The sequence below is a fragment of the Ictalurus furcatus genome, chromosome 8 (assembly GCF_023375685.1).
Source record: "Ictalurus furcatus strain D&B chromosome 8, Billie_1.0, whole genome shotgun sequence".
Taxonomy (NCBI): domain Eukaryota; kingdom Metazoa; phylum Chordata; class Actinopteri; order Siluriformes; family Ictaluridae; genus Ictalurus; species Ictalurus furcatus.
In genome coordinates, this window is record NC_071262.1 from 525,034 (window position 1) to 549,616 (window position 24,583).

General features: G+C 40.1%; 3 protein-coding genes across 3 annotated transcripts in view; 1 reads left to right on the top strand and 2 right to left on the bottom strand.

The window, feature by feature from the left end:
• psmd13 (proteasome 26S subunit, non-ATPase 13) overlaps positions 1 to 8,431 on the top strand; it is an 8,917-nt gene extending 486 nt beyond the window's left edge. Inside the window, exons 2-13 of the mRNA XM_053631334.1 lie at positions 816 to 894; positions 978 to 1,012; positions 1,490 to 1,545; positions 1,647 to 1,690; positions 1,792 to 1,878; positions 2,064 to 2,235; positions 5,821 to 5,900; positions 6,098 to 6,223; positions 6,319 to 6,381; positions 7,059 to 7,139; positions 7,268 to 7,384; positions 8,260 to 8,431. Of these exons, the coding sequence (XP_053487309.1) occupies positions 816 to 894; positions 978 to 1,012; positions 1,490 to 1,545; positions 1,647 to 1,690; positions 1,792 to 1,878; positions 2,064 to 2,235; positions 5,821 to 5,900; positions 6,098 to 6,223; positions 6,319 to 6,381; positions 7,059 to 7,139; positions 7,268 to 7,384; positions 8,260 to 8,355 (1,036 nt within the window). The 3' untranslated portion in view covers positions 8,356 to 8,431. The remainder of the gene's footprint in view (positions 1 to 815; positions 895 to 977; positions 1,013 to 1,489; positions 1,546 to 1,646; positions 1,691 to 1,791; positions 1,879 to 2,063; positions 2,236 to 5,820; positions 5,901 to 6,097; positions 6,224 to 6,318; positions 6,382 to 7,058; positions 7,140 to 7,267; positions 7,385 to 8,259) is intronic.
• Positions 8,432 to 9,439: 1,008 nt separating this feature from the next.
• On the bottom strand, positions 9,440 to 11,987 carry LOC128611656 (cytochrome c oxidase subunit 8B, mitochondrial). The gene is made up of 2 exons (XM_053631335.1): positions 11,749 to 11,987; positions 9,440 to 9,625 (listed from the first exon to the last, which is right to left on the bottom strand). Exons 1-2 carry the CDS (start codon positions 11,857 to 11,859, stop codon positions 9,530 to 9,532), a joined length of 207 nt encoding a protein of 68 aa, XP_053487310.1. The 5' UTR covers positions 11,860 to 11,987; the 3' UTR covers positions 9,440 to 9,529.
• A 2,556-nt stretch (positions 11,988 to 14,543) lies between these two features.
• On the bottom strand, positions 14,544 to 21,756 carry tesmin (testis expressed metallothionein like protein). The gene is made up of 12 exons (XM_053631032.1): positions 21,206 to 21,756; positions 20,885 to 20,989; positions 20,092 to 20,159; positions 19,948 to 20,007; positions 19,708 to 19,810; positions 18,757 to 18,900; positions 17,189 to 17,316; positions 16,894 to 17,079; positions 15,438 to 15,572; positions 15,273 to 15,350; positions 15,149 to 15,203; positions 14,544 to 14,621 (listed from the first exon to the last, which is right to left on the bottom strand). The coding sequence occupies exons 1-11, from the start codon at positions 21,641 to 21,643 to the stop codon at positions 15,194 to 15,196; spliced, it is 1,455 nt and encodes a 484-aa protein (XP_053487007.1). The 5' UTR covers positions 21,644 to 21,756; the 3' UTR covers positions 14,544 to 14,621; positions 15,149 to 15,193.
• Between the last annotated feature and the right edge of the window lie 2,827 nt (positions 21,757 to 24,583).

Sequence of the window (24,583 nt, forward strand, 5' to 3'; positions counted from 1 at the left end):
GTTTTATAAAAGAGTGAAACAGATTCGCCTGGAAATGTGTCTGTATGGAGTAGTGAGATTTTAGTACACATAAAGAAACGAAAAGAAAACACACTACAGTCTCACTAGTCATGGCTAGTTAACGAGCCGCGATAAAATAATAATAATAACATAAATAAATGATAATTAAATTAATAATCCTACAACCAAAAAGCCCAAATCAGTTATTCTTTAACGATTAATTTGATCAGTTTTGTTTGTGTGTGTGATATATATATATATATATATATATATATATATATATATATATATATATATATGTATGTTTCTCAGAACATTTTAATTTTGTAAAATATTTTTTGAATGTAAAGCAGTAGGGTTAGGGTTATGTGACTAATTATTTAACTAAATGATTAAATGAACAATTAAATAAATACATTTTAATTGCTGTTTGCTTTAACCAGGTAAGTCTTTTATTTAATTTATTTTGTTTGTTTGTTTATAAACCCACCAGCTTTATATATTAATATATTGATATGTAGCGTAATATATTTGGAATGTTAAAGTCATGGGGGGGGGGGGTTGTACGGTTTGGAGGGAAATTAAATAATTTATATTTAAGATTTTATTTTATAATTTTATAAACTGCAGACTGAAAGAATAAATGAGTAATAGATGTGACATAAAGGTAATAGTGAATATTGTGGTGTTCTGCTTGGTGTGTGTGTGTATGTGAGAGAGAGAGAGAGAGTGTGTGTGTGTGTGTGTGTGTGTGTGTGTGTGTGTGTGTGTATAAACTGATGCACACTGGTATATGATGTGAATCTCGTCCCCAGGTTGTGGCACCAGTTGACTCTGAAGCTGAGTGAGTTTGTGCAGAATCCGTGTTTCTGTAAAGGTGACGGTCTCGTTCAGGTGAGACATCCGTTCACTTTTATTTCTCTTCCACACAGAGCAGAGGCGTGATGTGATGACTTTCACTTTGTGTTTCATTACAGCTTTACGAAAACTTCATCTGTGATTTTGAACACAGGTATGTGTGTGTGTGTGTGTGTGTGTGTGTGTGTGTGTGTGTGGGTGGGGGGATAATGAATGGATTCATTTATTTAAATAATATTTTTTTAAATTCAATTTTAATTTAATATAATCAAATGTATTAGTTGTTGCAAATATTTAATTAAGTATGAAATAAGTCCATTAAAAAAACTCAACACATTAATTAAATTAATGCAGTGGTATAAAAAGCTAAATAAAAATACATTCATTTAATTCATTTATATAATTTTAGAAATAAACTAATTTAAAACCCCAGTTAATTAATAAAATGAATATAGAATTGTAATTAGTTTTTGTTATCCTGTAGTTTTTTAGTTGCAGGTGCCTTGAATTGTGGTATAATAATAATAATAATAATAATAATAATAATAATAATAATAATGATGATGATGATGAAGAACACTTTTTCTTGTGAGTGAGGTGTTTATTATCCTTTCTGCTTTTCCACCTGTAGAATTAATCCTCTGTCGTTAGTGGAAATGCTCCTCCATGTGGTCAGACAGATGCCAGGTATCTCTCTCTCTCTCTCTCTCTCTCTCTGTCTCTCTCCATGTTTATCCCACACAGCATGTAGAGTTATAAAGATAGCGTTACTCTTCTCTCTCTGACAGATCCGAACACCGCCATCACGTTCCTGGAGAAGACGAAGGAGAAGGTTAGTGATGGTGTGATATCACTCACGTGTTCACGTTAACGTTCTCACTCGTGTTAATTCTTCTCTACTCTACGTTTTCCGTCTGTTTTGATTCGGATCAGGTGAAGTCGAGCGACGAGGCGGTGATTCTGTGCAAAACGGTGATCGGCAGTCTGAAGCTCGACATCAACGATCTGCCTGCTACTAAAGTGAGTTACACACACACACACACACACACACACACACACACACACAGTCTATTTATTTTTTTTATATCAATTTGCATAAAAATTTTAGGTGACTGATAACAATAACAGCAATATTTCACTCCTTCTGAATGTTTCTTACCTGTTGTTGTTGATGTTGATGTTGAAATGTTTGTGTTTTTGTGCAGAAACTGATTGAGGAAGTGGAGGAGATGCTGAACGCGTTGCCGGGAGTGACGTCTGTGCACGGCCGGTTTTACGATCTGTCCAGTAAATATTATCGTATTATCGGGAACCACGCGCTTTACTATAAAGACGCGCTGCGCTACCTGGGCTGTGTGGACGTCAAAGACCTGCCAGGTGAAATCTCTGAACTTGCCTCGGAAATAATTTATACCGACACCAATAATAAAATCTTTATATAACATACTCCTCTAGAACCAGAAGCAGTAGTGCAGTGGGAGTGTAGTGGTGTGTGGTAGAGTAGCGGCAGTATAATGCTGTTATCAGAGGAGTATAGTGGCAGCAAAGCAGTAGTGCCGTGATATTATGACAGAAAACAACACTATAGAAGTATCGTGGTAGTATAGAGGCAGATTAATGACGGTATATCAGTCATTTAACAGCAGCTTAGCAGTAGTAGAGTGGCAGCACAGAGTGGCAGCACAGAGTGGCAGCACAGAGTGGCAGCACAGAGTGGCAGCACAGAGTGGCATAGCGGTAGTATAAGGGCACTATAGCGGTAGTATAAGGGCACCATAGCGGTAGTATAAGGGCACCATAGCGGTAGTATAAGGGCACTATAGCGGTAGTATAAGGGCGGTATAGCGGTAGTATAAGGGCGGTATAGCGGTAGTATAAGGGCGGTATAGCGGTAGTATAAGGGCGGTATAGCGGTAGTATAAGGGCGGTATAGCGGTAGTATAAGGGCGGTATAGCGGTAGTATAAGGGCACTATAGCGGTAGTATAAGGGCACTATAGCGGTAGTATAAGGGCACCATAGCGGTAGTATAAGGGCACCATAGCGGTAGTATAAGGGCACCATAGCGGTAGTATAAGGGCGGTATAGCGGTAGTATAAGGGCGGTATAGCGGTAGTATAAGGGCGGTATAGCGGTAGTATAAGGGCGGTATAGCGGTAGTATAAGGGCGGTATAGCGGTAGTATAAGGGCGGTATAGCGGTAGTATAAGGGCACTATAGCGGTAGTATAAGGGCGGTATAGCGGTAGTATAAGGGCGGTATAGCGGTAGTATAAGGGCACTATAGCGGTAGTATAAGGGCGGTATAGCGGTAGTATAAGGGCGGTATAGCGGTAGTATAAGGGCGGTATAGCGGTAGTATAAGGGCGGTATAGCGGTAGTATAAGGGCGGTATAGCGGTAGTATAAGGGCGGTATAGCGGTAGTATAAGGGCACTATAGCGGTAGTATAAGGGCGGTATAGCGGTAGTATAAGGGCGGTATAGCGGTAGTATAAGGGCGGTATAGCGGTAGTATAAGGGCGGTATAGCGGTAGTATAAGGGCACTATAGCGGTAGTATAAGGGCGGTATAGCGGTAGTATAAGGGCGGTATAGCGGTAGTATAAGGGCGGTATAGCGGTAGTATAAGGGCGGTATAGCGGTAGTATAAGGGCGGTATAGCGGTAGTATAAGGGCACTATAGCGGTAGTATAAGGGCGGTATAGCGGTAGTATAAGGGCGGTATAGCGGTAGTATAAGGGCGGTATAGCGGTAGTATAAGGGCGGTATAGCGGTAGTATAAGGGCACTATAGCGGTAGTATAAGGGCGGTATAGCGGTAGTATAAGGGCGGTATAGCGGTAGTATAAGGGCACTATAGCGGTAGTATAAGGGCGGTATAGCGGTAGTATAAGGGCACTATAGCGGTAGTATAAGGGCACTATAGCGGTAGTATAAGGGCGGTATAGCGGTAGTATAAGGGCGGTATAGCGGTAGTATAAGGGCACTATAACGGTAGTATAAGGGCGGTATAGCGGTAGTATAAGGGCGGTATAGCGGTAGTATAAGGGCACTATAGCGGTAGTATAAGGGCACTATAGCGGTAGTATAAGGGCGGTATAGCGGTAGTATAAGGGCGGTATAGCGGTAGTATAAGGGCACTATAACGGTAGTATAAGGGCGGTATAGCGGTAGTATAGGGCGGTATAGCGGTAGTATAAGGGCGGTATAGCGGTAGTATAAGGGCACTATAGCGGTAGTATAAGGGCGGTATAGCGGTAGTATAAGGGCGGTATAGCGGTAGTATAAGGGCACTATAGCGGTAGTATAAGGGCACTATAGCGGTAGTATAGGCGGTATAGCGGTATATAAGGCGGTTTAGCGGTAGTATAAGGGCGGTATAGCGTAGTATAAGGGCGGTAATAGCGGTAGTATAAGGGCGGTATAGCGGTAGTATAAGGGCGGTATAGCGGTAGTATAAGGCGGTATAGCGGTAGTATAAGGGCGGTATACGGTAGTATAAGGGCGGTATAGCTGTAGTATAGAGGGCGGTATTAGCGGTAGTATAAGGCGCACTATAGCGGTAGTATATAGGGCGGTATAGCGGTAGTATGAAGGCGCGGTAGTAGCGGTAGTATAAGGGCGGTATATAGCGGTAGTCATTAAAGGGAGGGGCGGTATATCGGTAGTATAGGGGCGGTATACGCGGTAGTATAAGGGCACTATAGCTGGTAGTATAACGGGCGGTATAGCGGGTAGTAAAGAGGGCGGTAATAGCGGTAGTATAAGGGCGGTATAGCGGTAGTATAAGGGCACTATAGCGGTAGTATAAGGGCGGTATAGCGGTAGTATAAGGGCGGTATAGCGGTAGTATAAGGGCGGTATAGCGGTAGTATAAGGGCACTATAGCGGTAGTATAAGGGCGGTATAGCGGTAGTATAAGGGCACTATAGCGGTAGTATAAGGGCGGTATAGCGGTAGTATAAGGGCGGTATAGCGGTAGTATAAGGGCGGTATAGCGGTAGTATAAGGGCGGTATAGCGGTAGTATAAGGGCGGTATAGCGGTAGTATAAGGGCGGTATAGCGGTAGTATAAGGGCACTATAGCGGTAGTATAAGGGCGGTATAGCGGTAGTATAAGGGCGGTATAGCGGTAGTATAAGGGCGGTATAGCGGTAGTATAAGGGCACTATAGCGGTAGTATAAGGGCGGTATAGCGGTAGTATAAGGGCGGTATAGCGGTAGTATAAGGGCACTATAGCGGTAGTATAAGGGCGGTATAGCGGTAGTATAAGGGCGGTATAGCGGTAGTATAAGGGCACTATAGCGGTAGTATAAGGGCGGTATAGCGGTAGTATAAGGGCGGTATAGCGGTAGTATAAGGGCACTATAGCGGTAGTATAAGGGCGGTATAGCGGTAGTATAAGGGCGGTATAGCGGTAGTATAAGGGCGGTATAGCGGTAGTATAAGGGCGGTATAGCGGTAGTATAAGGGCGGTATAGCGGTAGTATAAGGGCACTATAGCGGTAGTATAAGGGCGGTATAGCGGTAGTATAAGGGCGGTATAGCGGTAGTATAAGGGCGGTATAGCGGTAGTATAAGGGCGGTATAGCGGTAGTATAAGGGCGGTATAGCGGTAGTATAAGGGCGGTATAGCGGTAGTATAAGGGCGGTATAGCGGTAGTATAAGGGCGGTATAGCGGTAGTATAAGGGCACTATAGCGGTAGTATAAGGGCGGTATAGCGGTAGTATAAGGGCACTATAACGGTAGTATAAGGGCGGTATAGCGGTAGTATAAGGGCGGTATAGCGGTAGTATGTGTTGGTGATAAACAGGAAGCTCAGTTCAGGACACAGCCGGTCTGATAGTTGAAGACATCTGAAGGTGCTGAAGTCTCAAAAACTTGTAAATAAACTTTTTGTAAATAACACATGAAAACGTGATTTATTTGTGTATTTACTTTGATTTTATTTGTGTCCTGTAGGGGCGGAGCAGCAGGAGCGAGCCTTCACACTGGGATTGGCTGGCCTGCTCGGAGAGGGCGTGTACAATTTTGGAGAGCTGGTACGTGACTGTTCAGAAATCCTGCCCTGTGTTTCAGTAATACGCTCTCGACTTCCCCTCGTCTAATCACAGCCCACGACAGATGTTTCAGTTTCACACACACATCTGGACGGCTGTAGTTTATGTGTCAGTGTTGGTTTAGATGTTTGGAGCTGAGTGTTTGAGGATATGAAGCTGTTTCTGACTCTGGTTTGTAGCTGATGCACCCTGTACTGGAGTCTCTGAAGAACACGGATAAGCAGTGGCTGATCGAGACGCTCTACGGCTTCAACTCCGGAAACGTGGAAAAGTTTCAGGCTTTAAAGTCCGCCTGGGGTCAGCAGGTGAGTGTGTGTGTGTGTGTGTGTGTGTGTGTGTAGAGCTGATGCTGGAGTACAGTTGAGTGTGTTGTGATGAGACTGTGTGTTTTGTTCTTCAGCCTGATCTCGCAGCACACGAGGCCAAACTGATGCAGAAGATTCAGCTGCTGTGTGTGATGGAGGTGAGATGGTTAAACGCGGAGATGTTTGTATAAGCTGAGACAGTAGCACAGTGAGCACTTGTAGCAAAGCGCACGCTGGCTAACAGCTCGCTAGCACGCTAAACCCAGCTTATGTTAGCGAGAACACATAAGACCGTTGTCTTTTTTTTTTCTTTTCTCCGCCCCCTCGCCTTTCGAAAGGGGCGGTGTGTGTCTGAAGCCGCCTCCTTACTCAGTAAAACTCTGAAAATATCAATTCTCAAACAGGAGACGAACAAATTTATTCGTAAATCGTTCTCGGGAATGTTTACACACACAAACGTGACATTTAAGAAAATCCAGTTGGTTGTAAAGATCGTTAGCGTCGTATCCGCACTGCAGTGGCTGAGCTGCGTTACCGGGAGATTTAGTGCACACCCGCTCGTTCACCGTTTGGTCGTTTTTCAGAATGTCTCTCTGTGAGTGTCGCCTTTTATGGAGATTTGTGGGTGTGGCTAAATGTAAATGAACGCTCCTGGAAATTTGGAGGGTATGCGGTGATATCAGCGTGTACACGGAAAATCTGAAATGTTTGTAAACCTGGTGGGGAACATTTCCAAAAAACTGAAAATGTATTTTTATTATTATTGTAATTTTTTTTTATAAATGATCACAGGACTAGATCAGATGTCTTGACTTCTCTCTCTAACACTCTCTAGATGACCTTCACCAGACCGGCAAATAACAGACAACTGACCTTCCAGGAAATCTCTCAGAGCACCAGAGTCCCAGTAAACGAGGTGTGTGTGTGTGTGTGTGTGTGTGTGTTCCTGGAGCAGAAACCATCAAACCATTTTGTCCTCCATGCGAAGGATGAAAGCACTGCTGTTAAGTAACTGTAGTGTGTGTGTGTGTGTGTGTGTGTCAGGTGGAGCTCTTGGTGATGAAGGCTCTGTCAGTCGGACTTCTGCGAGGAAGCATTGACGAAGTGGATCAGAAAGTTCAGATGACCTGGGTACAGCCACGAGTCCTCGATCTGCCACAGGTAACACACACACACGCACACACACACGGATCTGTCGTTTTCGTCCCATCTCATGAGTCCTGACCCGTACCTGATTCTCACCTGAGTGCTTTACTCTCGGCTCCGAAACAATTTTCATATTATTTCATAAAAATTCCTGAAAATCCACGATTCTGAACTCCAGCACATAGGAAATCTTCCACGTCACTGCGTCACCGTGACCGCACAGAACAGATCGTTCACCTGAGTTATAGTAGAGTCTTTGTTGGTAAACGACAGCTAGCTTTTAGCTGTACTCGTGTTCGACGCACGTGAATGGAAGAGGGCTGAACGCGCGTCGTGACGACGTCACATGACTCGTCTCGGCCCGAATCTGCGGTAATGTAAAAGCTCCTCCGAATATCGCGGAGTTTCCTTGATTTTTGCGTTAATTCCTGCGATGGTGAAATCCTGGAGGGACTGACTTGCGTTTTAAGTCTGTTTATATCGTGCGTGCGTTTTTAGCCCTTATTTCACTTCTCGCTTATTATTTATTAAAACGCGCCAGAGCCGACTCTCTCGTTTATTCATCGTACATCAGCGAGAATGTAACTACGAGGAAACTCGAGGACGTGAGCGTTGAGATGGACGATCTCGAATGTGAAAAGATCTGATCTGTTTTCTTACACACGCTGACATCGGATCGGTATCAGAAACGGTCGCTCCGGAGACGCTGCTGAAGTTCCTCATCATGTGATGATGCGTCACTTGAGCTGATAAAAGTGAGGAACGTGAGGGGGACGTGTAAGGGTGCGTTTTGGAACAGGGTTTGAAGACGGGATCAGGGGGAAGGAGATTAGAGACTAAACCCGTGCTTTAGCGATGACGTGGTTGATGTTGGATTGTCTGTGTTGCAGATAAAGGGCATGAAGGAGCGTCTGGACTTCTGGTGTGGAGATGTGAAGAGCATGGCCGTGCTGGTGGAGCATCAGGCACATGACATTCTCACATAAACGCACACACACTTTATTACCTGTAATGTGTGTTAGCGTGCGACCTTCCGTGTTTCATTAAAGACCTTTTCACGTAGCTGTGGTGTTTAAGCTGCTTGTTTCATGGTGTGAACGTGAACGGATCTGAGGGAAGCAGGAAATATTTGGAGGAAGTTAAACATCAGCCAGCTTTTGTGCGAGTGTGTGTGTGTGTGTGTGTGTGTGTGCGAGTGTGTGTGTGTGTGTGAGAAGGAAGTGTTTTTTCAGAGCTGGTTTTACAGGAACAACTCCCAGTTCAACTAAAACCTTTGTACAGTAATGGTTTAGTTTAGATTTTTAGTTTCAGTTCTACGAGAACAGGATCATCAACCAGAAACAGATCAATAAACTGATGTTTAAATCACAGATTTGAAAACCGTGTTAAAATCTGAACAAACAGACATAAATAATGTTCAGTCTATATTCTATACCCGTGTATGCGTCACTGATGCGCTCTGAAAGGGTGTTTAGTGTTGATGCCCTAACCAACACTGCGATTGGCTCTTTTTTCAGGAGGGGGCGGGGCTTTATTTCATTTGTGTTGGCTTTAGAAGACATATAAAGCTATTATTGTTTATCATATCTGGGGGAAATAAAACAAGCACTGGACAGGCCACACCCACGAGGATGGCCACACCCACGAGTGACACGAGCGATTATATCTCCTGTTAGTGTTGAATGCAACTCAAATTATTTTATATTACTCCATAAAGGTTTTTTTGGAATCCGGAATTCTGAAATATTTCCGAATCACTGTGAGAACAAAAAGTGTTATATACATATACAATCACTATTTATCACCACACTATAAACAAAAACAGTGAAGTTGTCATAGTAAGGAACTCGTTTGTACTGTTCGTGTGTTTATTACCTGGACAGGTACACAAAGCGACCCTTAAACGCTTTACCTCTAAAAACTGATTAAAGCGGCACCAGTGGTCTTTTAGGGCCCGATCATGTTCCTCAAATCATATTAACAGTTCACTATTTATAATCAAGAATTCCTTTTGATTTATTAATAAAGTCGAACAATTACATAAAAATAAGTAATTACAGTCGGACTCTGTTAGTTTGTACGTTGGTTTATTAATGAGAAACGTGTGCGGTTATTGTGAGGAGGAATGCAGAGGAGCGGCGTGACGCCGTGTTCAGGTGCTCATGATCGCTTCTTGTAGTCCTCCAGGTGCGTGAGGATCCACCCTGAGGGGATGAGGATGGTCACAAACATGGCCGCCATGGCAATCAAGTGCTCCTGAGGACGGCACGAGCCAGAATTAGACAAATATTCTGCACACCTGCACACGCGTGATACAGTGACGATAAGAGACGAGTGCGCAGTAGAGTCTAATCTTCACCAGCAGAATACTCTGAGTAACTGGTCTTATATTTCCTATTATAACGTTACACTGAACCATGACTAAAACTGTTTCCGGACATATTTACTCATTTCAAGCTTTTAAATTGCCATATTATTGGCAGATAATTTCATTAATGTCGAGAAATAACCTCGAAACATTCGCAGCAGGATCTGCCAACAGAACAAGAAAATTTAAAGCTTGAAATGTTTCAAAATATCTAAAAAATACTACATACATTTCACTCTATTCGAGGTTCTGTGTTTCCACTAGGATGTAAATCTCTGCAGTGATGCGTTTAGCAGCACACTGCGGCATAATAATACAGAACTCGGACGACATGTCACTGCTTTATTTAGAGTTAATGTAGAGATCTTCATCAGCCTGAATAAAAACTGTTCAAGCTGAATGCATATTCATCTAGATATGATAGATATCTGGAAGATTCTTTTAAAATGCAGTTGGTTTGATGGAAATTCTAGCGAGGACATGTTGTTGAGCCCTTAACATTATCTTACAAACAAAAACAAGTTTTCACTTCACTTTAAGGTGAAGTCACTGCATCAGTTACTACCTGAACCTACCATTCATGTTTCATGACCATATTAACCCTGTCAAATTCCTGCTGAAAGCTGATTGGCTGATTGACAGCCTTGTGTTTTAAGTAATTAGATCATCATTAAAAATCCACTTATAGATGAACACACAGATGCACCGCACCAAATTTCAGCTCGATCGGACTTACGGTTCCTGAGAAACCGTTATCTGACCTTAGCTCCGCCCCGGTGTATGACCACGCCCCAGACGTTCTCCTCATGTATATGCCTTGCAGGTCTCATGCGAATCCGTGCAAAAGCACTCATGAGTTACTTACTACTGTTTGAGTGAACAAGGCTCCGCCCCATTAGTACTGATTGACATATTGTTTACAAACGTCAAAATGTTTTTGACCATTATTGAGCAGTCTGACATCTAATTTGTGAACATTGGCCAAAAATCCTAGGACTAATTCTCAAAAGTAAGTTTTGCATATTATTCAAATGAGCAAAAAATCTAAGTGGGTGGAGTTAAATGTTTTTTCTAAAATTGGGAAACATTTTAGACTTTTTTTACCAAACAGTGTGCTCAAAAACTAAATCATGTGGTGAGTTTTTTTGTCCTATTTTTTTCCCCCTTAAACATCAACCTACCCATAGAGACATCCCAGGAAAGTGTACAAAACCGGACACGTTTACATCACTAACATAGTAACACTAATGTTGATTGGGTGTTGTCTTTGTTAAATAGATAAATAAATAAATAAAGCAGTATATACTGTTCAGTATGATAGTCATTTGGTGCGACAGGCATTTGAACTCCTCGGCTGTCGCAGCGTGTGAACGCGAGTCGGACTGAAGGCTAAAAATACGTCAGCTTTTAAACTCAAATACTTCCACACCCGTACAGTGTTAATGATTTGATAAACCTGAACCGTTCCAGAGAGCGGACGTTTTAATGTTTATAAAGCGTCGCTGTTGGGAATATTACCACACTCCTCTGTTTATAATAGTGTCTGTCATTTAAATCTTTTTTATGATTATTAAAAGAATTGCATGTCTATTTTAAGCTCTTTGTCATGTGATATTTTCCAGACAGACTTGTTATATAGTTCAGTGGACTCTCGATGACTTTATTTGTGTAGAAGGTCAAACTTTTGGCCCGTTTTCAACAGCTCCAGCAGGGTAATGTCTGACAGAGAAAACAAGGACACTAAATAGCCTAATATATGACTTCAGTTCAGTTCAAGCTCAGTATAGATTTATATATAGGTCATGTCTAATCTGAGAAGTGTGCCATCTGATCACGGCAGTGATGAGTACGTGAGAGCTGTCACATCTCCAATGGGGTTCTTCTTAATCTCGTTGCCTTCTCACATTAACGCTCAACTGATTACAGACACGTTAATAAGTAACAATATGTTTTTGATGACTGCTGCTGCAGTTCTGTGTGTTTTTAAGGTGTGTTGAGTTTCAGTACTCACCCCTGTGCTCACGTTGTGTTTAGCCGGTTTGGCTGATATGTTGGCTCTCGGAGTCAAGTGCCGTCTCAGAGCGGCTCTGAACAAACCAGAGGAGCGACTCAAAGCCAGCATGATTCCCTCTGCTGATCCGAGCGGTGGAGAAAGTGTAACTGCTGCTGCTGCGGTGTTCAGCTCAACACTGTTAGACTCTGATCCTGTGACTCTGCTGTTCACCTGCCAAGTGCTATTTATTACCCGAGCGTGCAGACCCGCCCTACGGCTTCCTGCACCGATAAACACACAGCAGCGCCGCACTAACACCCACTGTGTTTAAACTACTCGTGTGGTGTTTATTTGTGTCAGGCTGGACTCAACTCTGTGACACACTTGATGTTGTCGAGACTCAACTCGACACCGTGTTTTTAATTTTTGAATTAAGTGCAAGCAGGAATTATAACTGCAGGCGAAACATTCACAAGACTTCACCGTTCTGACTGTTCAAATTTAACACGCACCCCGAGTTTCCTTTTTTTGGAAAAGGGGCGGGGCTGAGTACCTATGTTCTGGTGAAGGTAGGGGTGGAGCCAATTTCAAAAGCCTGACTTAAAGAAATTCACCATATGACAAAGTCTTCTAACGCGTCTTTGAAACTTTATGATCATTTCAAATCGATAAACACGTTTATCAGGTTAACACTGCAGCCGTTAATTCAGTACTATAAACGTAATTCAACACTTCAGAAACCGCCTGTGTTGATTCAGGACCATGAGTTAATTCAAAACTTTAGGTGTTAATTCAGTACTATAAGTTCATTTGACATTGTAGGTGATTTTTTTCTCTGTATTCTAAATTAATTCAACACTGTAAGGGAAAAATACAGCACGATAAGCTAATTCAGTACTTCAACACATTCAGTACTATGCTAATTGAGCGGTACGCGTGATTATTAACACCCTGACCCAGCACACACTCGGTTCTGGTCCTCTGTAACACTCACGGTGTTGATGTGGTTCCACACGTTCTCAGATGACGGAGCTGTTGGTTCTGATTGAACACGTCTGACGGTCACCTGATTCATCTGAAACACTTACAGTTAATAATAACCACCGTGTTGGTTTGATGAGTTTATCATACCGTTACACACCAGGTCAGGGGTCAGGGGTCAGGGTATAAATCCACATCACGCCGAGCGTTCACACGGCCGATGCTCCTCAGCATGAAACTGCTTATCTGTTGATCTTCTGAACACACACTCTAAATCAGACGTCCAGCGACGCCGTCACACACTCGACACACAGCAGGTGGCTCGCTCGCAGAGTGAAATCCGACTCGTCTCGGCTCACACACGCCTCGGTCCTGTCGCTCTGAAATAAAGGCAGTGAGGCTTTAGCTTGTGTGTTCGTGCTGTCAGGGATATTCTGAGCTTATTCCAAATAAAGCTTCTAATTAATATAAAACTTTTTTTTGAAGATGTTTGCATGCACGTTTAGAATAAAGAACAACTGAGTTATGACCTCAGTCATGATTTAATCCTGAAATTAGCATATTTATCTGAAAGAGGCGTGTCCGGGTTACACTTGATTCGGGGAGCAGCGCCACCTCCTGACAGTTTGAGGTAACCACAGTGTGTCACGCTGAAATTTGTTGTTTGTAAATACACTCACACACACTATGGAATGTCCTTCGAGGACAACATTAAAGACATAAATATCACGCTGTTAATTAATTAATTAATTATATCTGCTGAGAAAGGGTTTTTTTTCATCATAGGAGATGAGTCTTAATCAGAGACATGGCTTATCTGGAGAAGTAGATATTTTATGGATAAAATGATGAATGAAGTTTAAGTTTGTCTGTAAGTGTAGCAGAGGAGCGCCAGGTCAGATTATCCTTCACATCGTGAGAAGCACGAGGAACTCTCCTCGCGCAAATAATCCGTGTTCCGTGTTTGTGTTATGACCAAAATTTCTCAATCTGATTTATTAACGAAATTCGCATTCCTGCTAAAACATAATACAAGAAAAAGTGAAAGGAGACAACAGACTTACTCGAGTGGAATTGGACCTTTATCGAGTGTTTACCTTACAGGAATACACAGCATGAGGAGGACAAGCAGTGTAGAAAATTTGACAATAATAATAATAGTAATAATAACAAGAATCATCGTCATCATCTAACGTTATACAAGCAACCTATTACATCTATCAAACTTACTGGATATTTAATGAATCAAACAGGAATAAAAAAGTTAAAGACTTGAATCATTTTTTGTATAATTTTTTTACAACTTATGAACAGTTTCAGCTGTATAAAACGAGCCTACTCTGTGTAACGGATCAGAAGATTCTCGGCCGTGAAAAGCCGCGTCGATCTTCTTCCAGCTTGCACTGACTTCATCTTTTCAAAATCTAAACAAAAGTTAAAAAAAAAAAAAGAAGAAGAAGAAAAAAAAAGGTTTCTGGAAATGAAAGTTTAAAAGTTTTCACTGGATAATATTCGACATTTTCAAAAGAATTTTGATGAGAAATGATTTCTGACCAGAAACGTAAAACAACTGCACAATGATAATAATAATAAACAGTACATATGAAATTGTTACAGAATTATTCGCAACATAACGAGTTTCTGAACAATACAGGGAATTCGTAAAACCCCTGCTCACACACTGATCATGTATTCATTGATGTTTGTTAAAAGTCATCAGAGCAGGTGAACTCCCGGTAACGCACTGAATGCTATTAGTATATAAAGAGAACAAAATGTACAAACATTATACAGTCGATCCTACTGATGTACACATATCGCTCGTTTCATACCTCGGATAACGACGTACAAGCTTTTCAGAGCGGATTTATAAAAATCACCATCGCTGTCTGGAATATATCTTCTACCATCTGTGGAGGAAGAAACACACCGCCATTTATCAGCTTCTTAAATACTGCATGGACGAGAGAACAAGAGATGTAGAAAAAGAGACAAGAGTTGAGTGAATGAATTTTACAAGTGCGGTGGATTCTTTACGGTAATCTATGTACATGTTGGAATACGGTGCAGTGATTAAAGTAAATATCTTTGTGTGGGAAACGTCGGCCTGATGCTCATTTCCACCTGTATGGAGTTTCACATCCGTTTCCTGTTGTGTTGTAAAGTGAAGAGCTTTAAAGGGAGAAAGTCTATAGATTTAATCCGGACGATGAATTTAAGTCACCTATAAAAGCAGGTGACATTTATTCAGCGAAGAGAAAACACTAAACTTACTTTCTTCTGAACACTTACTCCTAGTGAAATATCCACCTTCAAGAAAGCACGTCATCTTTATTTGGAGTAGTGCATCACTAGTTGTCTGGAAGCGCGGTGAATAGACAGTGCTGGGTTATCGGTATTGATGTCGTGTTAATTACGTGAAAGAGCGAACACTCACATTTCCCCTTCAGGTACAGCATCGACTGCGGTCCCCAGTTTTTAGTCAGAGTCGTCTGGAGAAACAATAAGAGACGTTACAACAGAATAACCCTCACTTTAAAGATGAAGCAGTAAAGCTTTACCTTCTGAACGCAGTGCGACTCTGTGAACAAAATGACCAGCAGCACCGAGCACGTCCAGAACACCCGCATGCGTGGCATCTTACAGCGCAAAAGACATTCTTCATTACAGTCACATAAGCAGTCACACGTCCATATAAAAGTTTCAAGCATAACAGAAGTATTTACCGTGTTGTTCCTGCGAGGCGTAGAGGTGTGTGATGTGTCCGGCTGCGTCGTCTGTTTTTATCCCCATCAGGAACACCAGGACTCCCGGTTCGATAAGTTCCCACTGTGAGAAACGACTGCAGCTCCAAACCGCTCCTATCATGGCAAAAACGTCCGTATTAACCCCCACACACACACGTCTGACGTCAAGAACACATGAATCGATACGCAGAGGTTCACCCTATACCCAAAATTCACAACACTTTACAAACTGTGGAGTGAAACAAGCAACACAACCGGGACATTTATTCCAGATCAAATTAAACTGCTGATAACAATAATACCGATAATCAACACTGACCATCTTTTCTCAGAGGTTACACCGCATAACCTTCTACTTTAAAGACCAACAGGTACGTTACAGTTATAGTGTACTTTTTATAAACAACAAAGTCTCAGACAAATAAAATAAATATAATACAAGATAAATAAATACATGGATCGTTTAAATGCGACAGCACAAATGACACCGAATTTAACTTTCAAACACTGAATATAAGCACAGGAGCACTCAGAATACAGAAGAACAAAACAGAACAGTATTTTTATTATAAAGGATTATAGAGCTAACTTTTTATACTGACTCACAGAATTAGTGCAGTTAGTGTCTGTCATTTTTGATATAAGTATTTCTTTAATATAACTATTTCTCTAAGATAATAATAACAATAATAATAATGATAATAATAAAGTACAAAACATATACATAAATTATCACAAACCTCAAATCAAATATCAAGCGTCTGCAAGTTAAAATAAGGATAAACAAAATAAATTATAATTATTATTACTTTAAAAAAATATATAAAAAGGATAAACACACACACACACACACACACACATATATATATATATATATATATATATATATATATATATATATATATATATAAAATAACTTACAAATATAAATAAATATAAAGAAGTTAAAAAATAAAGACAAAAATCCTAGAGTATATGTAAATTATGTTAAAAAATGTCAAGGTAAAAAAAAATACAATATAATAACTATAAAAGACAAATAAAAATAATCATCACACATTAATGTACTAACACTCATAACACTAATATGATATGAAACATGTTCCCTGTAGTGTGTGTGTGTGTGTCAGTTCTACCTGTGTGTGTGTGTTATGCAGCTATACCTGTGTGTGTGTGTATGTGTGTGGAAGCTCTACCTGTGTGTGTGTGTGTATGTGTGTGGAAGCTCTACCTGTGTGTGTGTGTGTGTATGTGTGTCAGCTCTACCTGTGTGTGTGTGTTATGCAGCTATACCTGTGTGTGTGTATGTGTGTGTGTGTGTGTGTCAGTTCTACCTGTGTGTGTGTGTTATGCAGCTATACCTGTGTGTGTGTATGTGTGTGGAAGCTCTACCTGTGTGTGTGTGTGTGTGTGTGTGTGTGTGTGTCAGCTCTACCTGTGTGTGTGTGTGTGTTTGAACATGTAGTGTACTATCTGTGCTAGACAGTATCCGAACTCCTCCAGAGTCGCTCGCTCGGCCTGAACTTCAGAGAGTCCCTCCTTCTCCGCCTGCTCAGCCTGAGCCAGCAGACAACTGCATGTGGCCTCCACTACAGCATCCGTGATACAGGACACACTGCTCCTGTCCACACACACACACACACACACACACGCGCGCGTTCAGAAATAATTTGAAATCGCTTTAAAGCTCCAGAACAGGAGAGTGGGGTAAAGAGGATCGCTGGACTGACTTGGTTCTGTGGTGTGTGTTGCTGTAGTCGGGGTGTGAAGACGTCTCCACTGCGCTCTCCTTCACCTCACTCCTGATGTAGTTATTGCAGCTCACACACTTACACATGGACGAGCACATGATCTTAGCCTGTAAAACACACGTCATACGCACGTCATACGCACGTCATACGCACGTCATACGCACGTCATAAACACTCAACATCATGACAACTATAATATAAATAATATTTATCATCTTCAGCATCATCATAATCTATCATAAACAGTGCCAAGGTTTATTAAAATACTTTTTATTTTCATTCAAAAACCTGTCATTAATGTAATATTATTTAACTGTTCATTTCTTTTTTTTTTTTTTAGCCGTTCAACCTAATAAAAATAAATAAATCTTAATCTAGGACTGTGAGGTGCAATAATATGAGTAAATACTAATCAAAATCATCAAGAATTTATAAATAAATACAAAAACATTCAATTTTTTTAAATTTCATTTTTAATTTAACTTTCATAATAACATATTAATAATACTGTTTTCTTTACAATTCAAAGCAAAACCACCCTATATTTAACAAGTTTATAATAATAATAATAATAATAATAAAGTTTATTAATCATCATCATGAATAATGTATAATAAATAAATAGTACAAACTGTATTTACAAATGTATTTAATTTTATTATTTAAAACGTTAATAAATATATTTATTTTGCTTTTTAATGGTTTTAGTTTAATTAAATATTACTTTTGAGCAATTTAACTTTCACAATAATATAGTCATATTTTTTCTTTAAAATTTTAATTTAAAAAATTTTAGTTTTTGTGTCGAATTTTATAATTCGACACAAAACCACAGAACATTCTGCTGTACAGATTCTACAGATAATACAAGAGTCTTTTAATAATAATAATAATAACAATAATAATAACAATAATAATAACTTTATTTAAGCTACTTTATTATTTATCTACATGCTGTTGTCCCCCACTACTAGCTTTAATCTCTAAAAACTATTTTAAATAACAATAATCATCATTTCTTTTATGAATAAATAAATACTGAAAAACATACATAAATGTAATTTTTTTAAAAAAGTATGAAAACTTAACGTGTAATCTTATTCTACTTTATTATATACATATTTTAATTTATCTTACTTGATTATATTTATCTTAATATTAATAATATATTGTCTTTAATGCAAAAACCAAAACCAAAACAAGCTCTCGACGTGAGCTTTAAGGACGGAAAACCAAGATTCGGTGTCCGAGGTCATTTCAGGAGACTAACAGGGATAATCCGTAATCCATTTAAAGGATAACAGGAAACACGGAAACACTAATATTACTCAAACTAATCACGGGGTACCGGGACACAGCAGCAGTCAGGCGCACACACTGAGGGGAAACACTCCAATAACACGAGAACACGGAGACAGGACCACAACAACAACACAAGCACATGGTGATCGTCTCCATGGAAACCTGCTACCTAAGTGAAAGTGTTCCTAATGTGTTCTCTAACGGGTTTTTTTTTGTTTTTTTACATCGACCTCGTGTCACTTCACCTTGTAACACTCGCAGTAGTTCTTCAGGCAGCCCGAGCTTTTGCAGTTACAGCCTCGTGTGTGACTTCCTTTCGCATCCCCCTCTACACCGCTGCTGCTGTTGATTTTAGAACGAAAGGCCTCCGGGTTTCTGTCTAAACAGGTCTAGGAAGGAAAAAAACAATCCAAATTAATCCGATGTAGTCTTTCATATTTGTGGGAGAAAAAAACCCCCACACATAATATGATTTACTGAAACATGTTGCAGAATTTCACAGCTTTTAGTTGAGCAAAATAACACGACCGTATATATAATATTAGAGGCGCTTCTAATTACCTCAATAGTAGGCGGTGTCACCGCAAACAGATTCATTTATCATCCGCTTCACTGTGTGCTGAGCTCAGAGCTGGTGACTTCAGCTCAGAAATGATCTTCATATTTAAATGGGGAAAATTTGTGCGTATTCAGATTTTGTCTACACACCTACCTGCTTATGAGAATTTCCTGACCTCACGTTAAGATTATGCAAATGACCTGCGTGTTGCGACGCCTCAGAGGGTGCCGGATTTAACTACGTAAATGTCAGAGCACGACATGAATAAATAAAATGTAAAATAACAGCCTGTGCTGGATCAAGTGCTATTCTACGTTCTGCTGAATAATGAGTGGAAGCCAGTTTGTTAAGTGATTTTAATGTGATCAGTTCAACTAGCACTATTCATGTAGTAATATATTGGTGATATACTAAACTCCTATTAGATTTATTACAGTACTGTAACACGCTCGCCATCTTCTCATTCATATATCATCATGTCAGGCTCTTAGATCTTAAATTAGGGTCTCGCTGTACAAACTGAAAAAAATCGCATATAAATAAGAGTTTATACCGAATTCAAAAGCAAATATAACATGAGCGCTCCATCGTTAAGCACTGTAACCAGAGTAATTAAAGGTACTCTATAAGACTTGACCTTAATGGCTCTGTATCTGTCAGTCGCATGCTCCACGTTGTTGCAGCAGTTAATGCAGTCGCAGTCGCTGCACATCTCTCCGTTTGCAAAGCAGTCACAGTAGCTGGTGAGAGATTTGTGAAGTCGGACAATTATCTTACACACAGTAATGTGAGTAGTAGTATTTTTTTAAATACTTGTTGCATTAATTCTACTTTTGTCTATCTGTATTAAAAGAAAATTCAAAAATAAATTACTTACAGTTTCAAACACTGAGATTTAGTGCAGTGGCAAGGCTTCTTAGATTTTTCTGAGAAGGAACTAAATAAACATTCAACTTTATTATTGTTATTATTAATAAAATATCTAATGATGGTGTGTGTGTGTGTGTGTGTGTGTGTGTACCGCATGGGGTCCTTGTGTTGCCCCACTGTCTCTATATCAGGAGGCACAGGGTAAAATGTGGGTTGAACCTGCTTGTGAGAAAATAAGAATAACAATTTTAAAAAACTTATAATAATAACATGTGGAACAATTGCTACTGAGTGCTGTTATTGTTTATTTATATTTTACTAAATCAACAATCCTTGTAACTTAGCTCGTACTTGTTTTGACATCACATACATGAGATTTTTTCAGTCAGGCTTTAGGCTTCATCTCAGAACTGAAAAAGCGTTGGTTAAAGTAGTAAATGACCGAATGTTGGCGTCTGATCACGGTCAGGTCTGATCAGGTCTTATGCTGCCTTCAAGTCCTATCAGAAATATCATAATCACCAGGTGAGAGCACTTGAACGGCAGAAATTACAACTCTGGAACTCTTATTTTTCTATGAACCCAAAGGAGTTGGAGTTGGAGGTGTGTTCATTTTTTTCCAGACCGAAACCATTTGAATACACAGCTTGTTGTAATCTCCACCAGCGATCCTCAGAGGGAGAACTTGAAGGCAGCATTATTGGATCGTTATCGGTTTGTAGATGTTAATGATGACTTCTCTGTGCGTACAAAAATAAGGTTCGGTGTTCCACAAAACTCTAGACCCAATGCGAACATAACCAGGTAACTGAGTAACGGGAACTAAACTACAGCTGCTCTGATTTACACTTTTATTACACTCTCATACACTGTAAAAACGAATAATAACGAAAGGTTACTATTCACACAGAGCGAGTGCTGTACTGTATGCGATAGGATCGTACACTGTGGCCTAAATCCGTCTGATTATGCTGCCTGATAGACTCGTGTGTGGAGAAGATCTGCGTATACTCCGAGTTTAGACTGGCCACAGCGTCACATAGTTCTGCCTGCACAGACACAGAGTTTAGATCAGATTACAACTGAGCACAAGATAAGAGTACGAAATACTTCTATACATCAGCTGCGTGAGATAAGGCTAGAACGTTTTTGCCAACTTTCTCAGAACAATAAACAAATAACTATGAAAAGATTTGGTAAAAAAAAAAAGACGAAAGTTTATTTCCAAACATGGGGGATGGGGTTTAACACGTGGTTTCACTCACTGAAGACGCATCATACTGAACAGCGCCTCCAGGTGTCCAGGTGTGTGAGGCAGTCGTATGACCGAGGAACTGATGCGGACTGGCCTGAAGACGCAGGCCATCGGAGTAACACACAGGAGGATACTGGGACAAATGTGAGCTTGACGGGTCACAACACAGTGGATGGGAAAAGCAGTACGTGTTAAAATCGTGGTCCCAGACAGACGGACACGCCCGCTGGTCCTCAGACGTAACCTGAGGAGCCGGACTGTGCTGGTGATGAAGTGAACTAGGGTGGCTCATGTTAATGCAGTCATTTGGGATTTCGATAGAGAACGGTGTGTAAGTGTAAGAGAGAGGAACCACAGAGCTTCCGATCAAATCCTCTCCACAGCTGTACACCGGTCCCGGAAAAGTGTTCTCGTCGTCCATACTGAAGGTGAAACTCTGCAGGAACATCACGAAGATAAGATGAAATCACAAAATGACATGTAGATGGTTATATCCCTGCTGGAATTTACATGCTGTCTACTCAGGAAGGACCCTATATACATTATTACTTACCTATTAATAATAAATAACTAAACCAGAGAGGCATGATGATATTTTGGATGAAAGAAAATGTTGTAAATATTAAATAAAACGTTATAATGAGATCCAATATATTAAAACAAATATATTATATCAAAAGTAAGCTAATGTGAACTGAAAAGAACCCAAACTGTCCCAAATAAATAATAACCCAAATAAAGTGTGTGGTTCTGAAACGTATCTCGTGCTGTAAATGTACCCCTTGATTTTTAAATAATCTCTTCAATCTGACAGTAAACTATAAGAGTGAAATTTGTTGTTGTTGTTAAACCTGACAATTAAGTGCGCGGACTTCCTTTTAATAAATCAGCAAATGTCGCCATCTAGCGGTGAGATCTTCATTACAACGGTGAGCCGAAAAAAGAATAATAAAATGATTATATATATTTCTTTTAAATAATAAACTATTATTTAAAAATAAAAATAATTTAAAAACGAACCAAAATTCAGTCTGTTAAGTTAATCAGTTTGTTAGCTAACAATATGTTAAATTGCTAATCAGCGAGACACAAACTGTTCACCTTTGGCTAACTTTCATGACATGACGTTGGATTTGTCCAATCGATGGACTTCTTTTTATTATGTAACCAATCCTAGCGCAGAGAGGGAGGGGCTTGTCTGAAACGGTTGTGGTTTTAAAAAAAAAAGATAACGCTCGAGCTCTTTTCCCACACAACTGTTAGCTAATATGGCTAAAAGTTGCAATTTAACGGAACAAACTTTTATACGAGCTATTTTTTCGAGACAGACACTTACCCAGATATTTGAATTATTAACCTGTAAGTGAAGGTGGAAGTGTTAGAATGAATGTTCAAATATGTTATACCGTTTAAAGTGTTTCTTTTTTAAACAACAACAACAACAACAACAACAACAACAACAAAAAATCAATCCGCAGATCCCTGAGGCTGGAGGCTTCTTGTGCTCGCGCACGCATGTGACGTCACAGCCAAGTGAGCGCATGCGCAGTGTTGTTGCTTTTTCAACGAGTAAATACAAAATGGCGGTGTATTGAGGCGCCCTAGCTGTTACTTCGCATATTAAATAGTGCACTTCTTTAGGAAGCAGAGAGGCATTTGGGACTCGGCTATTATGCGATAATAAGTATTATATCAAATTTAAGAAACACGTCAGTATAAATGGTACCTTTTGTAATAAAGTACAAATTTGGTGCTGCCTATTTGTAAACATTTTCTGACAAAACGTTTGTGCTGTTATCGTGGAAAATATTGATGAGCATTTTAGATTATTATGGAAAGGTGTTGTTTGGTCTCTTAAAAATTCAAAAAGATGCACACACGTGCATATATGATCAATCTAATAGTAATAATAGCTAACATTCATATCCGCAAATGTAAATTGTTTGTACTCATCAATACGCTAACCGTTCATATTTAATTGAAATGTTGGAATAAGAATTAAGATTAATAATTGTTGGTTCCGCTTCTATATGTCATAAAAGTAACCTATTCGTAACATTAAAGTAAGTTTTGTTTGACTTCCAGAAGCTAATGGCTCATAAGACTGACTTGCTGTTAACAATCATTAAACGTCGCCATCTAGCGGTGAGACATCTCCACTACAGCAGTGAACCAGAACATAAAATTAATAAGTATCAAAGCTCTGTCTGTAAAGTTTATTATTACTTTAATAATGTTATATTAAATTGTTAGCCGTAGTTTCGAGTGCAGTTGTAAGAGGCCCATTGTCCAGGTTCATTTATCTTCAGCTAACGGATGTAAAAACTCACAACATACAGTAGTATACCACGTAGGCTATATGAAGACTGACATATTATAGATAAAATTTGCTACGCTTAAACAAAACAAAACAAAAAAAAAGCAAGAAAGTAAATCACGTGATTTATTATACGGTCTACATTTTAAAAGGTGCTACCGTGTGTTAACATATTGTGTAGAAACTATACACTATGTAGAACTCTACAGTCGTGTTGTATAGAAGTGTATAGAATTCAGGAATATAAAAATAAAGAGTTTTGCCATGTTGATTGACAGTTTGGGGTGATTTTGTCACGGGGATCTGGTAACCCTGCTTTAATATAGCGCACACCCATACACTGCGCACAAGGATGGGAATTCCGGATCATTTGGAACGGCTCACCAATAAGAGTCGACTCTTTCAGCAACCAAACGACTCACTACGATTTAAATAACAACAACAACAACAACAACAACAAAAACGCACAAAGTTTAGTATATTTTGACCTGTAGTTGTTCTTCTTAAAGCTGGAATTGTTTCACTTTTACCAAACAAAATAACATTACATTGCGTTGTATTTGTAAATGCATATAGATCTTCACTGAAATGCTGAGTCATGCACACACAGCTACAAGTCAGTCACATGACTCACCATTCACACTAACAAATAGCTCAGACTGAAAGGTGTTTTGATTAAATTAAACTGTAGGAGAAACTGTGTAGTGCCTTTATTACAGTTTCCCAACCCTGGGCACCTCCAGGGTTGAGGGTTCGATTCCCACCGTAACCCTGTGTGTGTGGAGTTTGCATGTTCTCCCTGTGCTGCGGGGGTTTCCTCCGGGTACTCCGGTTTCCTCCCCCAGTCCAAAGACATGCATGGTAGGCTGATTGGCGTGTCTAAAGTGTCCGTAGTGTGTGAATGGGTGTGTGAACGTGTATGTGATTGTGCCCTGCAATGGATTGGCACCCTGTCCAGGATGTACCCCGCCTTGTTCCCCATACTCCCTGCGATAGGCTCCAGGTTCCCTGCGACTCTGTAGCATAAGCGGTACAGAAAATGGATGGATGGATGGATGGAGATACTTAAGA

Bases quoted from the DNA above. Each gene is read 5' to 3' on its own strand.
- LOC128611656 (XM_053631335.1), bottom strand. From the start codon at position 11,859: ATGCTGGCTTTGAGTCGCTCCTCTGGTTTGTTCAGAGCCGCTCTGAGA. The intron at 9,626-11,748 runs GTGAGTACTGAA...TGCCGTCCTCAG, and splicing joins AACACAACGTGAGCACAGGG to GAGCACTTGATTGCCATGGC.
- tesmin (XM_053631032.1), bottom strand. From the start codon at position 21,643: ATGTTCCTGCAGAGTTTCACCTTCAGTATGGACGACGAGAACACTTTT. The intron at 20,990-21,205 runs GTGAGTGAAACC...GTGTCTGTGCAG, and splicing joins TTCAGTATGATGCGTCTTCA to GCAGAACTATGTGACGCTGT. The intron at 15,573-16,893 runs GTAGAGCTGACA...TTGCCATGATAG, and splicing joins AAACACACACACACACACAG to GAGCGGTTTGGAGCTGCAGT.